Source organism: Apteryx mantelli, chromosome 4 (assembly GCF_036417845.1).
Source record: "Apteryx mantelli isolate bAptMan1 chromosome 4, bAptMan1.hap1, whole genome shotgun sequence".
NCBI classification, from domain to species: Eukaryota; Metazoa; Chordata; class Aves; order Apterygiformes; family Apterygidae; genus Apteryx; species Apteryx mantelli.
The window spans coordinates 44,341,623-44,361,655 of record NC_089981.1 but is presented as its reverse complement, the minus strand read 5'-3'; the positions used below and the strand labels follow the sequence as shown (position 1 = coordinate 44,361,655).

The 20,033-nt window shown below is 41.3% G+C and overlaps 1 protein-coding gene across 1 annotated transcript; it reads left to right on the top strand.

The window, feature by feature from the left end:
• Window positions 1-6,762: 6,762 nt before the first annotated feature.
• SYT13 (synaptotagmin 13) lies at window positions 6,763-19,546 on the top strand. The gene is made up of 6 exons (XM_013959360.2): window positions 6,763-6,945; window positions 12,144-12,366; window positions 14,302-14,436; window positions 14,545-14,858; window positions 18,822-18,951; window positions 19,242-19,546. The coding sequence occupies exons 1-6, from the start codon at window positions 6,763-6,765 to the stop codon at window positions 19,544-19,546; spliced, it is 1,290 nt and encodes a 429-aa protein (XP_013814814.1).
• The last annotated feature ends 487 nt before the right edge of the window (window positions 19,547-20,033 follow it).

The window sequence follows — 20,033 nt, the reverse complement described above, 5'->3', positions numbered from 1 at the left end:
GTGAGCACTTGGCTTATATGTAAATCAGAGCACAAGGTATCAGGTTGCCTGTACAGAAAGTCAGAAAGAAACACTTAATGACTGTGTATATTTTCAGCTGCTTAAACCATAAGATCAGCCTGCAATCTGGAATCTTGTTTTTCTAAATCTGCTTCTTCACTGGGGAGGAGGGGGGCATAGAAAATAACAGCTTTCACTACATAATCCTGATTCATTTCCAGAAATGATGCATCTTAGCAGCAAATTATCAAGAGGTCTTTTGGAAATAAAATAGTATGTGATCCTGTACTTAAATATTTAAAGACAATGCCAGTTCAGAAGTGGATAGAACTAAGATTTTATAGGCAACCTTCATTATTTAATTCACTGTCTTTGTAACCCTAATATAGTTACGGATGTAATTTTAGCTATAAGTATGAGATCCCCATGCTTTTCTCTGCAAAATATCCTGTACAGCAATGGTATTGTAGAAATTTAGCGTATTCACTCTTAGAAGAAACTGTAAGAAAAACATTGTAACCTCTAGGAGGCAGCATTTTATTGCAAAAACACTTAACCTGAATTCCAGTGTCTGACATTTCAGTAGCTTTTCAGGCTTTTCAAATCTCTTATGATTTAAAAAAAAATTGTAGTAGAAAAGAAATAAACATTTATACTTGCAGTGGAGCTATCTGTGCAAAAATGAGCTCTGCTTCTCCAACCAGCAAAAGTCAATTCTCAAATGAAATGGAGATAGTCAGGTGTAAAATGTGTTTCCTATTCTCAGGTTTTCAAAAGCAAGTTATCAGAGTTAGATGGAAAAGCAGAATATCTGGGTTGTTCATCTGCTGTCCGTGAGACACCCTCCACTTAGGAAAATATTTGTTCATTTGCTTGACTTCACCTCCTAATTGGAATCATACTTAAGCTTGTGCTTGCTGCTTTCCTAAATCAGCCCGTCAGCTTTGCAGTGACGTATTCTCCTTACTTTCACACAGCTCTGTCCTGAGCTGGAGCTGACATTTTCTTTTTGGGTCACTGTTATTGAGGTGCTAAGACTTCATCCTAAAGCAGTTCATCTGGTGAAGCAAAGATGTTATTTTTCTGCTGGGCTTTGTGGTGTGATGTGACTTTCTAAAGCACAGCTGCCTTCCTATCTGCAAATACAGATGGCCCTTTGGTGCTCTCAGAGGAGCTGTGATTTTTGAAAAACTACCTCACACATTAATACTTTTATAACATCCCAAGGGGAACGTATGTAAACATGAAACAATTGAGGACACCATGTTGGTTTATGACTTGAAGCTTTTGTAGACCTCAGAAACAGTAAGCTGTTTTCATGCCAGTGAGGTCCCCACAAGCTCTACTTCAGTGTTGCCTATGCTTGACATACAAAGCTTTTAATTCCTAATTTATCCTCTGATCAACTCAACAACATGAATTGCTCTAACTTCACAGGTTAGTAACCTGGGGGAAAAAGGAGATCCTATCAAGTACTTTAGTCAGTTTTCAAGGGAATTATTACAACAACCAGCTAGAGTCTTTTTAAATGTAGGAATTAGATGGCTGAAATGGGAATAGGAAGGTCCTTAGTGGAGGTGGTAGGAAACAGATGGATGAATTCATAAGTTAAAAGTCCAGGAGGGCTCACTGTGATCCTCTAGCCTGACCTCCCCATATCACACAGGCCATTGATCTTCTTCAGTTTAATTCTTGACTGAATGAAAACAGGTCCCTTAACAACAAGTTACACACCACCACTCTTGATTTAAAAACTGCCCATGATGGAGAACCCTCCACAATCTCTGGGATATTGCTCCCAGGGAGATTATGCCCATTATTATTAGAAATTTGAAACATGTTTCTAGCCTGAGTTTGTCTGGCATCAGCTTCTGGCCATTAGCTCTTGTTAACCCTTTGTCCTCTAGACAGAAGAGGACCTCTATTATCAAAGATTTATTCCCCGGATGGGTAGCTATGGATTCTGATTGAGTCACCCCTTAGGCTTTTTACTGATAAATAGTCTGACCTCCTTGAGTCGTACTCTGATCCAGTGCCATCCAGTCCTTTACTCATTTATGTGGCTCTTTCCTGAACTCCCTCTAATTTGTCTAGTGAGTTGGTGGTCTGCCCAACACAGTGGGATGCAGCATTGTTCCACAGCAGTCAAACCAGTGCCAAATGCAGATGTTATAGGCCCTTCCTATTTCTACCCAGTGTTTTTCTTCTCATCCTCTTATGGATCACGCTACTCTTTCTGACCACTCTCAGTCTTTGGCATCTTCTTGAATCCAGGTTTTTCTCAGAGTCCCTGCTTCCTAGCGTTGTGACTTCCATTCTGTGAGCGTAGCTTGTGTTCTTTGTCCCACAATGTCTGACTTTCCATTTGGCCACCAGACAGTCACTGTTCTTTGCTTCTGTACAGATGGCTCCTTTATGTCATCCTCCCTCACCACCCCCCTGCAATCTTCATGTCACTCACAGGACTTATCATCAATGATTTAGACTTCCTCCCAATCTATTAGTAAGGATATATACAAGAGGGGCAGACTCCTTGATGGTGTTTACTCTTACAGTTGTGTTTTTAAACCTGCTGACTCATCAGCCTTGAATCCACAGAGTGTATGCCAGGCTATTCTGGTATCATCTTGTTTCATAATCAAAACAGAGAGGAGAGGTTTGAAAATCTGCTTCCTAAGTGTTCGTCCTGTGTTGCCTAGGGCGATGCAAAAGCTGCACTGCAGCCAGGTTTACAGTGGATTCTGATGATACAAGCCACATGGTTGCCTCCTGAAATAGGTGTGCAACCAGATTTTTTTCAGAGATCTCCTGAATCCCACAGATTTTGGTCTCAGGACAGTATAATGTCACACTACAGGATCATTTACAATGAGCCCTAAACTGTATGCTTACAACCAACTCTATCCTTTTGGATGCTGAATTTTTATCATCATCCTAAGGATATCAAGGTTTCAGGAGCTTTACATCCCTTTACATCAGCTGAGGAGCCATCCTGAATGACATGTTTGCTGAAGGACCACAGCTGGAAGCTGCCTTTTTTGAAGCTGATTATTGTGTATCTCCATTCTAAAAGATAATGCTTGTTCTTTTCTAAATTGTTTCATTTACCTGATTTACATGTAAGGGTCTGTTTTGCTGTACAGAAGGATCATGACAGTGATGGAGGGGCCAAATTCCCCTTGCAAATCTTCTTTTTTTGCATATAAAAAATGTAGATTCAGCTGTTGTGTCTTAATAACATCGCAAACGATTCTTTCAGTGGTCTGTAATACTTCATCATCTAGTCAACACACTATTTACACAGCGTGGAAGACAAAATCCCTTTCCTAAAACATTTACAGCCTGAGACATCAGCATACAAAAGCACGAGGAGGTGTATGTAGTCATTATAAACACAATACTTTTACCTTCACTTTCGTTTTTGCCATGCTTTGTTTTCTTGTAAGGAAATGCATGGCAGCCACATGTGGTCCTCTGTCATTAACTGACTATTTCAGTGCCTAAGCTGGGTGATGTAAACTTTGCTGTGATCTAGCAAGCTATTTTAGACCATCATCCTGTTCAAACTGTCCAATTTCTGGAGCGTAGAGTCTTAGAATATTTTAACAAGTCAATACAAGCAGAAACCTCAGCTTATGCCTTCAGGCTAAATCTGAATGGTACAAGGTTTTCCATGCAGAAACCACTCTTCCCCATTTCCTTCTGTGCAGCCCCTGCTTCTGCCCAGCAAAATGTCTCAGTGTCTCAGTAAGAATCAGGCAGAATAGCTCTGACAAATACTAGCTCCTGACAGAAAGGGCTAAGTAAGGAAATATAGTTTGCAACCATCTTTCATTCAGATGTATGTGGGCTTTTCTTTGTGATAATGGGGGATATTGGAAGTTTAATTTTTGTCTACTAATGCCAGAATAAAAGTTGCAAATCCCTGACCTGCTTATTCTAGTTGCTGGCAATTGCATTAGGGGGCCTTTTCAGTAAAACACAAACTGCCTTCTTCCGTACAGCCAATGGACTGAACGTGTCAGCATTTCAGTAGAAAAACTCAAAGCAGGAGCAAAGAATCCATAAGCACCAAAGGTTGGCCAGTGCCTTATATTTTCTCATCACACGATATTCAAATGTCTGAAGTAACAGGAGCTGAAAGCCATGCTAAGGAAATATTTTACAGTTGGAATGTACTGCTTATTTTCAGCTTCATTCTTGCTCTGTTGCTAGTATTAATATGAACCTGTTAGATTAACCCAGAGGAAATCAATTGTATTTTCTTCTAATCCTAATTTTAGCACAGGAATGTCCTTGGACTTATATGTACACAGCATTACATGTGGACTTTTGAGCACGTTTGCAATACTGTTTTTGTCCTTAAGCAGTTTACCTCTCACTTGGCCCTGGAGGTTAGATGAAGTCATAAAAAACAACAACAAAACTATTGGTCCCATAGCACAGTCTCAGAGCTGGCAGGTCTCGGGGAGTGAATTAGCTGCCCGCGAATTAGAATAGGAGCATTACTACAGTACAGAGATGGAAGTTGGGAACCTTCATTTACCGAATTCCTGCTGGAGACAGAATGGGCTGATTCTGTTTTAAAGAAAGCAACATTTTTGTTTGCTTTGTCAAGAAAGATGTGGACCATTGCCCAAGGCCTGTGCTCATTTTTCTTTTCTTACATCTCTTTAGTGGTGCTGATAAACTTAGCCAGGGCAAATGTTTGCATTAGAAATGTGCCATAAGTAGGGTCCATCAATGAACTTATAATCATATATAAGCTCTTGTCATTTTTATACAAGTGTACTGTCAGAATCTGGAGAAAAAAATGCAGTTAGAGTGACTGTACAGTGTGCTTTCAGGCCTGAACATAAAGTGTTGCTTGCAAAAACAGACTTTCAGCTCTCTGCAGTTTAACTTGGCCTTGGCAAAACTCTTTCCAAAGGTAGACATGATAGATAAAAAGCAATGTGATTGTGGACAATAGCAATGGGAATGGCCAGTGAGAAATGTCATTAACCTGGCCCCATTTTAGCTTACTATTTCTTTAAAGAAAAAGAAACAATCGTATTATTTGATATCAAGACAAGCAGCAAGTATAAAGCTGAGTTTGAAGTAAATTTATAGGCCAATTTTTTTTAGAACAGGAAGTGTTAAAAATAAGCAACCATTATAGATAGATGCAGTGGCTGAATGTGCCACAGCTACAGTTAAATCATGTATCAGTACCAGTTACATGTATCAGTGCACACATAAAATTCTGTAGTTTTGGCCTGTTGTGGATGGGTGAGGGAAGGTTTGTGATAGAGAGGTGGACATGTTGCCGTTTATAATTACGGAAGAGCATTTGGAAGAAAAGGCTAAATGAGTGGTCATAAGTAAGGTATGATATATTCAAAAAAGTGAGAAAAAATCCATGGCAAAATCTGAGCTGCAGAAAGATGAAAAAAACCCGAATTTCTAAACATTTCTGTATAAATAGTTCACTTTCTCCTGATCCACAGGCAGCAACTGTGTTCCAAAATAGAAAGACTCCCAGTAGAACTGGATATTTTTTTCAGAGCCTTATAAGGAACGTTTGGCTTCTTGCTCATTAGTTCCAGTCTGACCCGGATATGTAGTGACCAAAAACTATAATCATCTTCTGGCTACTAGGTACTCCTTGTGAAGTGACCCAGAAAATGGTTGTGCATGTCACAAGAAACACACTGAAAGATGGCATTCATTCTCCTCTCCCCACTCTTTGGGTAGTCTGAGAAAGAGGGTAAAAATGAATGAGTCAAAGAAAGTCAATTACTCCATCACCTCTGGAGAAAACTGACTGAGAGGGAAGTGTAGCTCTCTGAGCTTATTCAGGTGGGTTCTGACACTGTACTCATCAGCCCACCGCCTGACACTGGTGTAGTAAGCAGTATGACTAATACTTAGTATAGGCTGTTTGTGCTCTCATCTTCTCTCCCGAGGAAGTAGCATGCATGCTGGTGTGTCTCATTTGATAGGATTTTCTGCTTTCTTTTTTAATAGAAATACTGCTCTGTATTGATGTTAGAGAATGCAGCTCAAAAGGTACAGACCCTGTGCTCTGAGGGGAAGATGGTGAAATGTGGGACAGTGCTTAGTTCTTGTGGGTGTTTGTTCCCCAGCCTCAGAACAGTCCTCATGAGAACGTTTTCTCTGATATACATGCACACTTCACCCTGACTGTAGGCAGTGCTATCATGCAATGCTTTCATAACCAGGGCTCTCAGACCAGCACTTATTGGCAATCACTATCTTTCATTTAAGACAGAAAAAATCAACCTCTTGAACAAACTAGTAAACTACACTCAGAAAGACTGCTAGCGAGCTGATCCAATATTTGGATGCACTTTCTGTGAGTTAGCTAGCAAGGCCCAGCCCCTTCTGCTGACGTCTTTCCTCTCTATCACACATCAGGCTTTTCCCAGTGGAGCTGGAGAATAAGCTTCAATGAAAACTGCCTGTTTGCAGCTATAAGGAGATTGCAGGCACCACAATCACTATTTCCTCTGCCTGACCTGAAGCAGAAACTCCATCAGCAGGATGGAAAGGTAGTCTTATTGCTTAGCAAAGGTGGGATGATTTATCTCTGTCTCTAGATTGGTCCCTTTTCTTTGCTGTACAAGAGAATTGTTATCAGACTTCCAAAGAGAATGAAGCCAGGCTAGAAATCAGAGTGGATGTGCAAAAGCTGCTTTCCCAGGGAGGAGAAGGAATCACAGGATTTCAGTGCTTTTTCTTCCTGTGCAGCTCAGGACAATGGTTTTATCTGCCCCTGTTATTGCCCTGGGGGCTACCTTAGGGACTGCAACTAGCATCCTTGCCCTCTGCGGTCTCACCTGCTTCTGCAAATGCAGGCAACATGGCAAAGGACTCTCAGAAAAAGACCAAGATGAGGATATGGAAAATGCTAAACCCAGTGTGCTTCAGCCAGTCCAGCAAGTAAGACAAAGTCTTTAATTTACTCTGTGATTTTTCTTTAAATGCAGAGGGTGGGAATGTATCTTCTCTGTTAGGCTACCCAGTGTGTGATTTATGCTGCCTATTCTATCTGCTTTCTGGGTTCAGATTGTAACAACATGTTAATGGGAGAAGGACTAAGGGTAAACATAGAGCAGGGAGCTGGGTGACCCACAGAATTACCAGAGCAAGAGACAGCTGTCACGTTGCCAAGGAGAAAGCTGCTATCAGCAAAAATAAGGGAGGAGGATTGAAAATGCTGCTCAGTTGTCAAGCTAGATCACAGGGGAAATCATTTGTTGAGGAGAGAAGACTGGATTTTACCAGGTAGCACACAGCATTGTAAAGAAGAGATGACAGAGTATCACTCCTGCTGCAATCTCCTATGCAAGCTGTTTCTCTAACTCTATCCCCAGTATCTTATGGATCCAGCAGGATAGTTCCCTGTCAACAGCTGGTTTCTTCTGAAAACTTTCTCTTGTCCTCCCTCTGCCTCTCTGAGTGAGGGGTTTAATTGTGGGTGAAGTTAAAACAAGGTATTGAAATGATAATAAAAATATAAGTGGGTATCTAGAGTGTGGTGACTGGACAATCTCATCACAACTGTGTATTGCTTTTTCATTTACTATAAAAGCAATGTGAAGTGCTGATAATGTCAGACATCCCTGCATGGTCTTTCTTACTTATTAGGATCCAACAAAAATTGATTTACTCCTGAGCCCTATGCAAGAGGGAGCAAGAGGAATTATAGGATGTCTCTAGTATACTTATTGATGGGAAGCTCTTCTTCTGTGGGAAATTTTGACCAATTTCTTTGGCTGACTATAGTCTTTAGCATGAGCTATAACAGTGGTCAGTCTCTGAAAGTATTACTTGTTGGCTGTAGTTCTTGATGTTTGTATGTGAATAAGTCCTTTTCATTTTCACCCAAATGATATGCTATAGCAGCCAGTTCCAAGGCCCAGTGATCCATTGTATAGCATTGTCTTTGTTTGCCTTTTAATTATCTGAAGTGCCTGTTATTTTTGTATTATTAAAGAGTTTAGCAAGAATCCTAATAGGACTTCTCTGTAATGTTTATAATTAGATATTCAGTTTGTCTCTGGCTGGCAGTCTTAGGCTCTCTGTAGAGAAGAGTTCTAGCAGCTTCATGCTCCTGTTGCAGTTTTTTTCTGAGGGAAGATGACCGGATCTAGTAATTGTATTATAACTTTTGATGCACATACACAGAACTATGTTACAGTAGCTTCTGTGGCAGTAGGGGAGGGGAAGGTAGGGTTCCACTAACTATGGCCAAACATCACTGAGTTTAGGACTTCTCAAGAGATTGCTGCTAATTCTGGACCCATCCATGGATTTGGTGAATACCAATTTGTCTTTTCCCAGGGTGAATTTCCCCCGCTTTCATGTTTACTAGTTTTGTCATATCCATTCCAGGCCTCTTTTTCATCCTGGCTAACTCATATAGGGGATTTGCCAACCCCTGTATATAAAGATGTGTGATAAGGCTGAGATTTTCTGAGTTGACCATTAAAATGAATGATAAGTATGTAGCTTTGATGGTCACATCACTTTGCATAGCATTTTTTCTAGCTGTTAGTATCTGGAACAATGCTACCCACAGATCACTTCACCATCAGTCTCTTTCTACAAGAAACTTTCATATGTTGTTTTCTAGCTCAAAACCTTCTCAAATCTTTGCCTTAATTCCCTTCTTGGATTGGACTTTTTTCTTTCATACAGCTTCTTGGGAAACATCTTGAGAAAGTGTTAATCCATCCTGGAGCTTCTCCTTCAAGGTGCCATCCTGCCTTCCTGTCTGAGATAACCACTAAATTGCCATGAAGTCCAATTAAGCACTTAGTACCCAGCATGTCATAGGTTATGGTCCTCACAAAATTTCTACATTCATTCATCAAGTTTTGCAGTAATTTAATATCATATTTAACCAATATGGAATCAAATTCTTCACCTCACTCTCAGTGCATCACTCTTACCTGAGTGATTGTATTCTTTTAGCATTATAAGGTTCATAATTAGAAGTATTACTGTCTTTTTCTTAAAAAAGAAAAAAAGACAAATTATAGCTGCCGAATGAACATTCTGTCACAGAAAGTGCAAAATGTTCTTAGTTTGCATATTCCGTATGTTTACCAATTCTTTCCAGTTAAAATATTTTTACTGCCAGGAACATGCATTCTCTGTGCTGTCACTGATTCATAGTTAGTCTACATTCCTTAAAGGAATGAATCTCAAATTGAGTTCTGAGCCTGTGAAGTTTTATCATCTGTGTCTATGTTTATAAATTGTCCTGTCGGGATTTTTTTCCACTGATGGAGAACTACATTTGTGCACTGTATGTCCTAGTCAGTGCTTGGCATACTTAATATATGAAGCCTGTCAGGGCCACTGATTCTGGTAAACAGAGATGACAAAAGAAAGATGAAACAAGACTGTATTTTATCCACTTGAAATGTCTCCCATTATGCTGATGCTTGTTTTTACTATAGATATAAGCTCCCCATGGTCATGCCCTGCGTGCATGAGGGGGAAGAGTTCAAACACAAAGATACATCTACAGAACAATTAAAACCTGATGTAAATTTGCAAATTCTCAGCAAAGGGTGCAGAATAAGCATCCCTAAACACACAGAGCAATAGGAGCAAGCTAGTGCATTGTTTGAGTGAGACTAGAAAGGGACCCAGAAGGGTTGGTTGCAGGGTCCTAGCTAATTTTGGTTTCTTTGCTTTCACACATTTTATGCAGACCTATCTGAACTCTTCTGCTCATCTCTTTATTTAAGATATTGCTGCTGATTTGCAAAGGGAACTTCCATAGGGCTCTGCTATGCAACAAGATTAGCAGACAGCACTTGGGAACAGAGCTGGCAGCAAAAATAATAAACAGAGGCAGATGCAGTTGGAAAAGGGGGTGGGCTGGTCCCACTGTGCTTACATATGTCTCTCATCTCTAATTCTGCAGAGCAGACAGAGTAGAGGAATATTTAGACCCAGTGGAGCTCTTAGTTGCTGTGTGCTGATGGATTTCCTGACTAAATGTCTGGCTTTTAGCAAGTGGAGAAAAAGACTGTAATAACAATATCTCACATTTGTGTAATGTTTTTTATCCTGAAGGATCCAAAAGTGCTTCATATGCTAGCAGCATATAGCACCACAGACATACCTCTCTGGTGTGAAGGTCAGTGAATAGTAGGACAGTAGCCTTATTCAGTTGGTTCAGGAGAGACAGAACAGCAGACACTGGCCACTGCAGCAAATACTTTATGGGCGTTAGGAGTATTGTCTTTGCAGAACAAAATTGACCTTGTTTTTCATGCTATTGTCTAGTGGTTCCTCACATGTTTTGTTTGGTTGGTTTGTTTTAATTTTAGAAGAATGAAAAGCTGAACCATCTAAGATTTGGATGAGTAACTTCAAACCTTCTAAGGAGTTTTATGACTGATGATGCTCAAATCTCTAAAAGAGAGATCTCACTTCCTTCTTTTACAGACCAGCACCATAATGGCTTATACAATATCTAAACTCAACTGAATGCTAGGTTGGGTGTCTACACAGTGATGAGTTTCTTTCTCAACTCACTCTTATTCCAAAGTCCTTAAAATTAAACAAGAGAAAATGCTGTATTACAGAGTGGACTTCTTAAACACCAACACACTGGTTGCCTTGAGAAGATGAAGTCACTGACCTAATTAGATCTTTACCGCTGCCAAGTGCTTATCACAGTAGTGCTGTGATCTCCACAGATGACTAGAGAGCCAAAGTCCAAGACTACATTCTTTCTTCAGCTCTGTTTCTTGAGGAGTAGGCATGTTCCCTGAGGATACATGATCTGGGACCACAGGGTCCCAACACAGACAAGTGCCTCAGGGCATTGTCTGCATTCATTATTAATAGGAAGCAGTGAGACTAATGAAAACTTTAATTACAATTAAGAATGCTTTCTGGCTCACTCTCACTCTAAACTTAACACAGAATAGACTGGCAAGGAGAGGGGTTGGAGAGAATCCCATTGCACAATAATAACCAAAATGGCAGTTTCACTCCTGCTTTTTGTCTTTCATGCTTTGGAAGCATTAATAAAATCTGATGAGAAGATCAGGGTCATTTACTAGTCAGCTTTTGTTCTTTCCCATTGTTGAATCCAAATATACATGAATCAGGAATGACTTCAGTTGTGAGTAGCCAAGATTTTTTCTTTTGGGACGTAAGTAAAACTTATATTCCACTAAAAGATTTTTCATGAGCCCTGTTTTGGGAGAACAGTAATGCCTTTGTGCCAACCTTTGCCCCAGCTTCCTGGGCTTTACACCATCTTGCAGGTCCTTCTGTTGATTCAGTGTCAGTGAACCAGCAGGGAATTGAAATGCTAAGAACAATGCAGACGTAAATCAAAATATCAATCTCCATATAATAAGGGGGAAACATTGCTTTTCTAATGAGGAGAACAAGCACTTCTTTAAGTGTTCATCTGCCTGCTTGTGTGTTCAACAGAAGGGATGTGTGTGAGGGTGAGGTGGAGCGCTGGTCAACAGAGCCAAGAAAGAGTCCAAGAGGCTGAGAGGACCACTGAATCAGCTATTCTTGATATACCTTTGCAGGGCTGATATGTTCAACTAGTTCTGCTTTTCTTTATTACACCGTAGTGGTACTTGCTCCAAGTGACTGTATGATCGGCAACTTTGCCTTCCTAATGCTTACTACACTCTCACATAAGATGTTCTATAAATCTGTGGGTGATGTTAACCTCTTGATCTTGGGTTTGACTTCAAACGGCATGGTAAAAAATACCATACCTCAATCATAGCAAACTGAACTTCTTTCATGTCCCTTACTCTGCTAAGAGAGAACACAGATTTAGAAAGATTAACTGCTACAGAAAAGGAGGAATAATCACACAATAAAAATGTATCTTTTTCTTGTTGCAACCAAACATCTGTAGAGGAGTGAATCTGAAAAGACATGCACCAAGAAGAAGGGTAACAGATCTGGCAAAAAAATCTCTTGACGTACAGACAGTGGTTTCTCTAAACCAAGAAGCAATGACATTAAGAACAACCAGATGCACCATCTTTTCCCACTTTGTCTCAGCAAAGTTAACCTTGGGAGAATCAGAATTAGTCCAATTAGTGCAGAGTAATAAACAAAATTTTAATTTTCAGTTCAGCGTTAAGAAGACTGCAGAACCAGTCCAGCCTCGAGCACTCCTGAAGTTTCCCAACATCTATGGCCCCAAACCAGTAGTAACTTCACCTGAAATTGTTAACTACACACAGTACTCCTTGAAGACAACAGAAGAACCAGATAGTGGAAAACATACTGGTTTGGATGAGAACAGGATGAAGATACAAGTCAATGAAGAACTGTTTGTTCTCCCTCAAAACGGTAGGAGCGTTTAGTCTTCAGACTAACGATCGCTTTTCTGGGTGTAGATCTGTAATGCTTGTGTGCATAATGCAATCCTGGTTAGAGAAATGAATGTGAAAATGAATACATGCGGCACTTTTTGATCTTTTGTCATGAGCATTATAAGTGAGTTCTTTTTTAAATGCATATGTTTAGTAGAAAGTAGTCATGGAACCCATCAGGAGATTCAGTTAATGAAGCCATAATTATGGCTGGTTGGAAATTTTTTACCCCCCAAATTTTTTTACCCCAGTTGAAGAATGCTGACTTATTGGAAAAAAACATTTTGTAGAAAAACATGTATTTAGGGTAAAATTTTACTGGGAGCAGTTGCCACAGTATGGGTGGAATATCTGGCCAAAACTAGGTAGAACTGCTCCCCAGGACAAATGCTAGCTGTCCAGCCACTGTCCTTGTCAGCGATATCAACAGCCTGGGTTCACGCTTGTACTTTATGTTCTCTGCTTTTTCTTTTCACCAGTTCTGTGAGATGGTCTTGGCTTGTCATAATGTGCAGTAAAACTGAAGGCTGAAACCTCAGACATTTTTACCAAACAGAATTCTTTTTTTCCAGCCAGCCCAAATAGTAACATGCCAACACCTGGAACATAAGATTCCCAAAGCCTTAGAGAAAATGTAATGCTAATTATATACATCTGGCAGCACATTTGGGTTGCTTCCATACTGATTTTTACCTTCACAGCTGCCTTTTTAATGGCATAATTGAGTCTTACAGTTATCACATTAATAAAACCTTCCTGAAAGTTTGCTGGAGAAACAATGATGATTTTTTTTTTCAAGGTAGCTCCTTTTAGTTTTTTTTAAATCATTTGAGATTATATTTTTGTCTTGCTGGGAGGAGGATCACCACCTGCCTCCTTTTTACCCTGAGACTTGTGAGTATGGGAAAGAAAGGAATGCTGTGACATGTGGGCAAGTGGCTGTATTAGAGGAAGAGACCATGTGAGCCACATCCTCAGGTGTCAGAAGATTATATGTGGGGAGGCTGAAAGAAGGTGGTTGCGTGTAGACTAAAACTTTATATAAATGAGTTGGTGTGATAGCCTCTCTGCACTGCTAGCAGCACAAGGAAGTTTGCTTTCTGCTGTGCCTAATTTCATAGCTCAAGTGCTGCTGAAATAAAGCAAGAATTGTTGCCTTCTCCTTTTGGTGACACATTGAACTGATTTGGACTGTGACTGATATTTTTAGGAGGAAATGTGCTGGTCCCACTAATGTTTTCTGTCTCAATCAGAACTGACCTCGCAGGTAACAGCTTTTGATGACAAAAAGCAGTAGCTTGTCTTTTAGTCTTGCCTCTTGCTTTATTTCAGTATACTCACTTTCAAAATCGGACATGGAAGAACTGCCTCACAGCTTCCCAAACTCACCATCTTCAACCTGGTCAAGTGCTGTGGGAATAGATGTAATATTGCCCTTCTGCATGACAAAAACTGTGTTGTTAAAAAAAAAAAAGGCTAAAGAGGTCTGAATTAATGCAGAGGTATATGGCAACTCAGAAGCAGACTCAAGTTCTTATTCCAAAGAACAGAAGATTGAATTCATCAGTGTGAGGACAACAGTATAGTGACAACAGTATAGTAACAACAGTGTAGTTTAGACATCTTGGCCTAGGCACAAGATGAAAGAGCAAATGTTTCAGCCATCTTGGAGCACAAGGCTGCAGAGAGAGCAGAAAGCACCAAGTGCTGTAGAAGGAGCTGAGAGTGAGAGAAGATAGAGGGAAGAGGAAATATGATGAGGGAGGGTGAAGCAACAGAAGTGATATTCCTGCATAAAAAGTGCAGGAATAGCAAGACATGGATGAATTAGAAGACTTGAGTTAAAACAGTGTGTATTTGAACTCCATGGAAGGTGAGGACCTGCCTCCTAACAGGGTTACTTCAGTTCCAGGTGTGGTAAAGGATGTGTGTGTCACTGAGCGCTTGAACCCTGAGAGGGCAGCCAGCTGTAACCAGGTCCCTGAACTGCGCTATTCCCTTGCATATGATCGACAAAAAGCTGAGCTGCATGTGGCCCTTCTTGAAGGTAAGAGGCAGAGATTTTGTACTGTTGATTCTCTATCTGGAAGGTACAAGACACTTGCTGATTTTCTAAAGTGTTCCCCTCACATTAAAATTAATTAATCCTTTGCAGCAATGCATGGAAGGATGAGCGGGGACCAAGACACTGGATGCCATTGCTACATACTGGGCACACTGATGAGCAAGTCTGGTATTGTTGAGGCCCAGACGGAGCTGAAGAAGAAGGTGCTTCACACCCTCTGGGAGGAAGTCCTGCTGTTCCCATTAACTGAGGAGGAGGTGCCAGAGGGAACACTGACTCTCACCCTGAGGAACTGTGACAAGTTCTCCAGACACAGCATTGTGGGTGAACTTAAATTGAGCCTTGCTAACATGGAGGACTCCTTTGGGATGGCCCGGTGGGAAAGACTAAAGACTCCAGAGAAGGTATGGACTCAGTCTGTGGTGGTAGTCTGGAAACCCTAATGACCCAATCCTGGTTTTGAGAGACAATGAGTGCCTGCAGAGGTCGCTCAGCACTTCTCTGTGTCAGGGCCTGTAACTAACCATTTCAGAAAGCAATCAAAGGCCATCAACCCAGCCTCTCAATCTACAGCTCTAGGCATTTAGGATGTGTCAAAACCTTCTCTCCTCCTCCCAAACTATGTGATAATCTGGCACTAATAGCTGTAATTCAAAGACTATGTCTAGAAAAAGTTACATGAGTTTCTGTGAATTAATGATGTGGGGACTGTGATAACAAGAGCCAAACTACCAGAGACTGCCTACAGAGCCAGACAGAGGGACTCTTTAGAGCTGGGTGTGGGACATATCATGGCACCCCAGAGAGCCCTAAGCTAGGAGTGAAATGCATTGGTGGGACTGTAATGTTGAACTGAAGACCATCACCCCTAACTGTGATGAATCCAAGCAGTGCTATTCATTCTGGGAGATATCAAAACATCACTCATTGCACTGCTGTTTTTTAAATGTAAACCCCTTTTTCCCTCCTTATCCACATCTTCCCAACATGACAGACAGGGAAAATGGAGGAAGGGATACCAACAGTACTCAAAGTAGGTACAGGAGAGGCTCATTTGTATGAATTTCTTATGAGCAAATTACCCCTGGAACCTTTCTCCTGCCATGAGCTAGGTTATTCTTCTAGTAGTAGCAATACACTTAACAAAGCAGCAGGGCACTGCTATTGCTGCTACTAGTATATCGCTGCCTGGCCCCATCAGGTGAGAGGGCCACTGAGCTGGCCTCAGTCACAGAGTACAGATTTAGCATTTCTGATTTCGAATAATGCTAATTTATCTGGTCACTACTTGAATACTGATAGGGCTGGCTACTCTGAAAAACCCTGGGCAGAGAGACGGGTAGCAGGAACAAATGGACAGTCTGGGTCGGTTTAATAAACCTAAAACTCAAGGCTAAATACTTGCCTAACAGCCCTAAGCTGAACTGAGTTTCCAGTCTGCTACTGCAAAAAGATATGTGCAAAAGAAATTATTCCAATATAAGTCATAATGATTTAAATTCCTAAATGAAGCTACACTGAACATCTGCCTCCCCCCCTCCCCCACCAAATCTACTGTAGTAGCTGCTTTATGAGTGATACCCAAGGAACAGCCTATTCACAGTGATGGTCAGTTTTCGCTCAAGTACATCTGATAGAGTCCTCACATACTGGGTACTCTGCCTTGGTCCAGCTTCATAACTGTACACAGAAACAGGGCAGCTTTTATTTATTCTCCAGACTGACAGTACAAGGTTAACACTAACAGTACTGCTGAACAGTGCCCCAGTTTGAGCTGAGGATGCGCAGTGAAGGCTGTATTTGCGTCATCCGGGACCTGAAAGAGCCAACCATTACACAGATAGCTTATATACAGATCCTGAATCATTCATCGAGAATCAAAGCATGAGGGAGTGAGGAAGAGCTGATCAGAAAAGAGGAGCTATTTTTGTCAGCATCCATCCAGGCTTTGTTTAAAGTCTAGTGTTTCCTTGAAAAGCCACAAGCTGTAGATATTTCATTCCTACACTCCCAGTAACTCTCCTACACAAGGGAAAGAACTCAGAGGGGAGCTTACAACTAACCAGGTAACTAATTAGGACTGAGGAATGCATGATGTGCTGTGAGCAATGCAAAGCAAAGATGTTGTAGATTGATATCCTTATCTTGTCTTCCTTCCCTCCCACTGCTTTGCTAATGACAGTGATGATAGTGGCTCCTTGCATAGCACCTTCCCTTTTGTGAGTTCACTGTGCTCTGCACACTTAATACATTAATGACCTCTGATGCTTATTACCCTCATTGCACAGAAGGGAAGACTGAATCCGTGGTGGTTGCGTGAATTTGCCAGATTGTAACACAAGGTGCTGGTTATGGATTTACTAGATAAAAAAAGAACACAGAAGGAAAGAGAAGGAAAAGCATCTCTGGCTTGGTCTCTTCCTGAAAAATTCCAGCAGAGACAAACCATTGTAGGTTTTAGTTTCATGTGGATACAGGCTGGTCAAAGACTTGACCAGAATTTTAAGGTCAAGAAAGCCATAAGCACAACATAGGATGTGCGTGCACAATGTGTGAATGTGCGCATGTTTACAGAGCATATGTATGTAGGCAGAGGGGCTACAGTACTCTCCTTCCTTCCTCCCTGCCCCACCATCTTCTTCAGTATATCTCTTTGTTCCTGGAGCCACAGGAAACAAAGTCTAGTCAAGAGCTATAGAGTGGGACCTGCTGAGATGCAGATATGAAAACAAAAGCAGCTCATTACTTGCCTAAACAGTGGTTTTGTATTGGGTTAACTCCCTCCATGTACAAACACACCTATTCTTTTGCAGTGGACATAGAGCCATTTGAATCTGCCTCTTTTTTTTTTTTTTTTTTTTAAGATGCACTTGAATTTAGGATAGGATATATGTAGATGAAATGCATGCATGCCCTTTGTTGCTACCTGAGTGCATGAAAAAAGATGTACTTGGGCTGATTTTGGATGGAGTTTCAGGCTTCCTTGCTAATGGCCTCCTACCTGATTTGTGCACAACAAATAAGTCATTCAAGCCAGACAGCGATGACAGCCATGTTTTCTGGAGAATCAATCAGCTCACAGGGAACATACAGGGGGTCTGTCCTTGAATGCTGGCGAGTAACTGGGTGAAAACTTATTTTGAAATATTTATGACTCACTTAAAACTGAGAGTGCAGAGCACAGAAGTGGCCTGGAGAAGTGCTGTCTGTCCTATAGCTTGTAGATCATGCCGAGAAGTCCAAAGGGAGTCTATTGAATTGGCACTGGCTTTCTGTGACTCTTCTGGGTCATTAACCTCACACTAAAACAGATTTCTGTCACAAGCTGGTACTCACTGACAGAATAACTACTTCCCTTTTGCCCCTTACCATACGTTTTAGAGCTCTACACACACAGGCATGCTCTTTCTCTCCGTCTCCACCAACTCCCTACTGGGAAACAGCACTGCTTTCAAAGGAAAGATCAATTGTTGGTGTGATTATTTCCCTCTTGTTTTGCCTTCAGGGATACTTGTCCAAAGCAAGTGAGAAAGAAGGCAAAAAAGGTCAGGAGGCTAAGAGGCCAATCACTACTGGGAAGAAGGGAATACAAGAAAAAAAAAAAGTGTGGCCCCCTGAAGGGAAAGCTTGATTGTTTGGAGCATTTGCCCTAGAGGAAATCCAGCGTGGAGCAGGAGGGAGAACTGTCCACAGGCTTGAGAGAAGACAGGAAGGAAAAGTAAAGTATTGTGCTGAGCTTATGGAAGTTTTTAGGTTCATTGATGTTTTTAATACCAAACAAGGGTGCCAGAGAAGGTTCAACACCAGCTTCAATGTCTGGCTATGTGACACAACCCAGAGTATCATCTACTCTTTCCTAGAGAGCCTGACATCCTCGCTAGGCAACGGGGACCGGGGTCCAAGTCTAGTCAGAGTCTATGTCACAAAAATAGCAACTGAAATGAAAAGCAAATGATAAAAAGCAGTAATGAAAGTAGGAGATATAAATAAGCAGAAAGGGAAGCTGGATGATCTCTCAAAAAAGGAATAGACACGCTTTCACTTATTACCTATGATAGCCCCAAATTCTCTTCTTCTGACTAAATATTCCACTTAAAACGGCTGTTAGGAAGCAATTACTTTCCAGCAGCAAAAGAAAGAGGTAACCCATACGATCAGGGTCTAATGAGTAAAGGAGCCCTCTGAGACACCTTTGCCTGGTTTCCTCTCATCCAGTTTAACTGCAAGAATTTTCTGTACTAGGGCAGAGAGATGACTTGGTAGATCTATGACATTACACCCATCACCTTGCACTGTTCAATTTTCCTAATGTTATGGCCAAAACTGTATCAAAAGTTAACCTTTACTTCCTGTGTCTATGTTTCCAGGAGCCATCTACAGGCCATGGGGAGGTCCTGCTTTCTATCAGCTACCTGCCAGCAGCCAACCGCCTGCTTGTGGTGATTATTAAGGCTAAAAATCTGCATTCCAAGCAGCTGAAAGATCTACTTGGGAACAGTGAGTGGAAGAGCAAGAAAATGGAAGTTGTTTCTGCTTTTATGTAGATCTGGAAAGGCAGTGGGAAGGGTGGTGGCTGGGGGAAAGGATGTTGGGCTTAGAGAGCCAAAAAGATTTGAATAATTTTTAACAAGTGAAAAACAAACAAAAAAAGCCCCAGACCCCAAGATCAGTGTTTCTCATGTTCTCTCAGTTGGCCAGCTATCATCAGATAGCTCAAATACAGATTGTCTTGTATTTGTTTTGTTCCACATTCATTACTATGGTGTTTCTCTCCACTTCCTATACAGATGTTTCTGTCAAGGTGACACTGAGGCATCAGTCCTTGAAGCTGAAGAAGAAGCAGACAAAATGTGCAAAACACAAGATCAACCCTGTCTGGAATGAGATGATCATGTTTGAGATGCCTCATGAGCTGCTGCATGCCTCTAGTGTGGAGTTAGAGATGATGAGCCAGGATGGTGCTGGGCAGATCCACATACTTGGCAAATGCAGCCTTGGCCTGCATGTTGTGGGCACAGAGAAGAACCACTGGGAAGAAATGCTGAGAAACCCCAGGAGACAGATAGCCATGTGGCACCAGCTCCACATGTAGGCACACCATGGTTACTGCCAACCAGATTTCTGCCAGGCCCCTGAGCCTGAGGAAATAAGCTGTATTTCACCTTCCACCTTCCCATCCACAAAATGGCCAGGCACAACATTCTTTTTATGCCACCTTCCTTGATTTCCTGCCAAAAGAATGCCTCATGCTAGCCCAGGAAATAGTCTGGAAAATTAATTTAAGGGACAATCCCCCATCTCATCAAGTGTTTCTCTCAAACAAGGGATTTGAATGTGTGGATGATTTGAATTAACTTTATCAGCCTGCGCACTATCATTTCCATGTGGTTTCTAAAGAGTATAGATCTGTTTCTGTGAAATGACTAAACCAACTCAAGGAAGGGGAGCAGAGGGATCCCTTCCTTGGGTAGAAAATGTAACCGACTCCTTGACATCTGGTATTGTTGCCCAAGTCCCTTGGTGAGGGCTGGCTCCATTATCATAAACATGCTGCAGCCATTTTGCTAGTCACTGTTTTT

What these genes read in the sequence shown, in the direction of transcription:
- SYT13 (XM_013959360.2), top strand. Translation starts at nt 6,763, where the DNA reads ATGGTTTTATCTGCCCCTGTTATTGCCCTGGGGGCTACCTTAGGGACT. An exon ending in TGCTTCAGCCAGTCCAGCAA is followed by an intron (nt 6,946 to 12,143) that starts GTAAGACAAAGT and finishes TTTAATTTTCAG; the next exon opens with TTCAGCGTTAAGAAGACTGC. An exon ending in GACTAAAGACTCCAGAGAAG is followed by an intron (nt 14,859 to 18,821) that starts GTATGGACTCAG and finishes CTATGTTTCCAG; the next exon opens with GAGCCATCTACAGGCCATGG.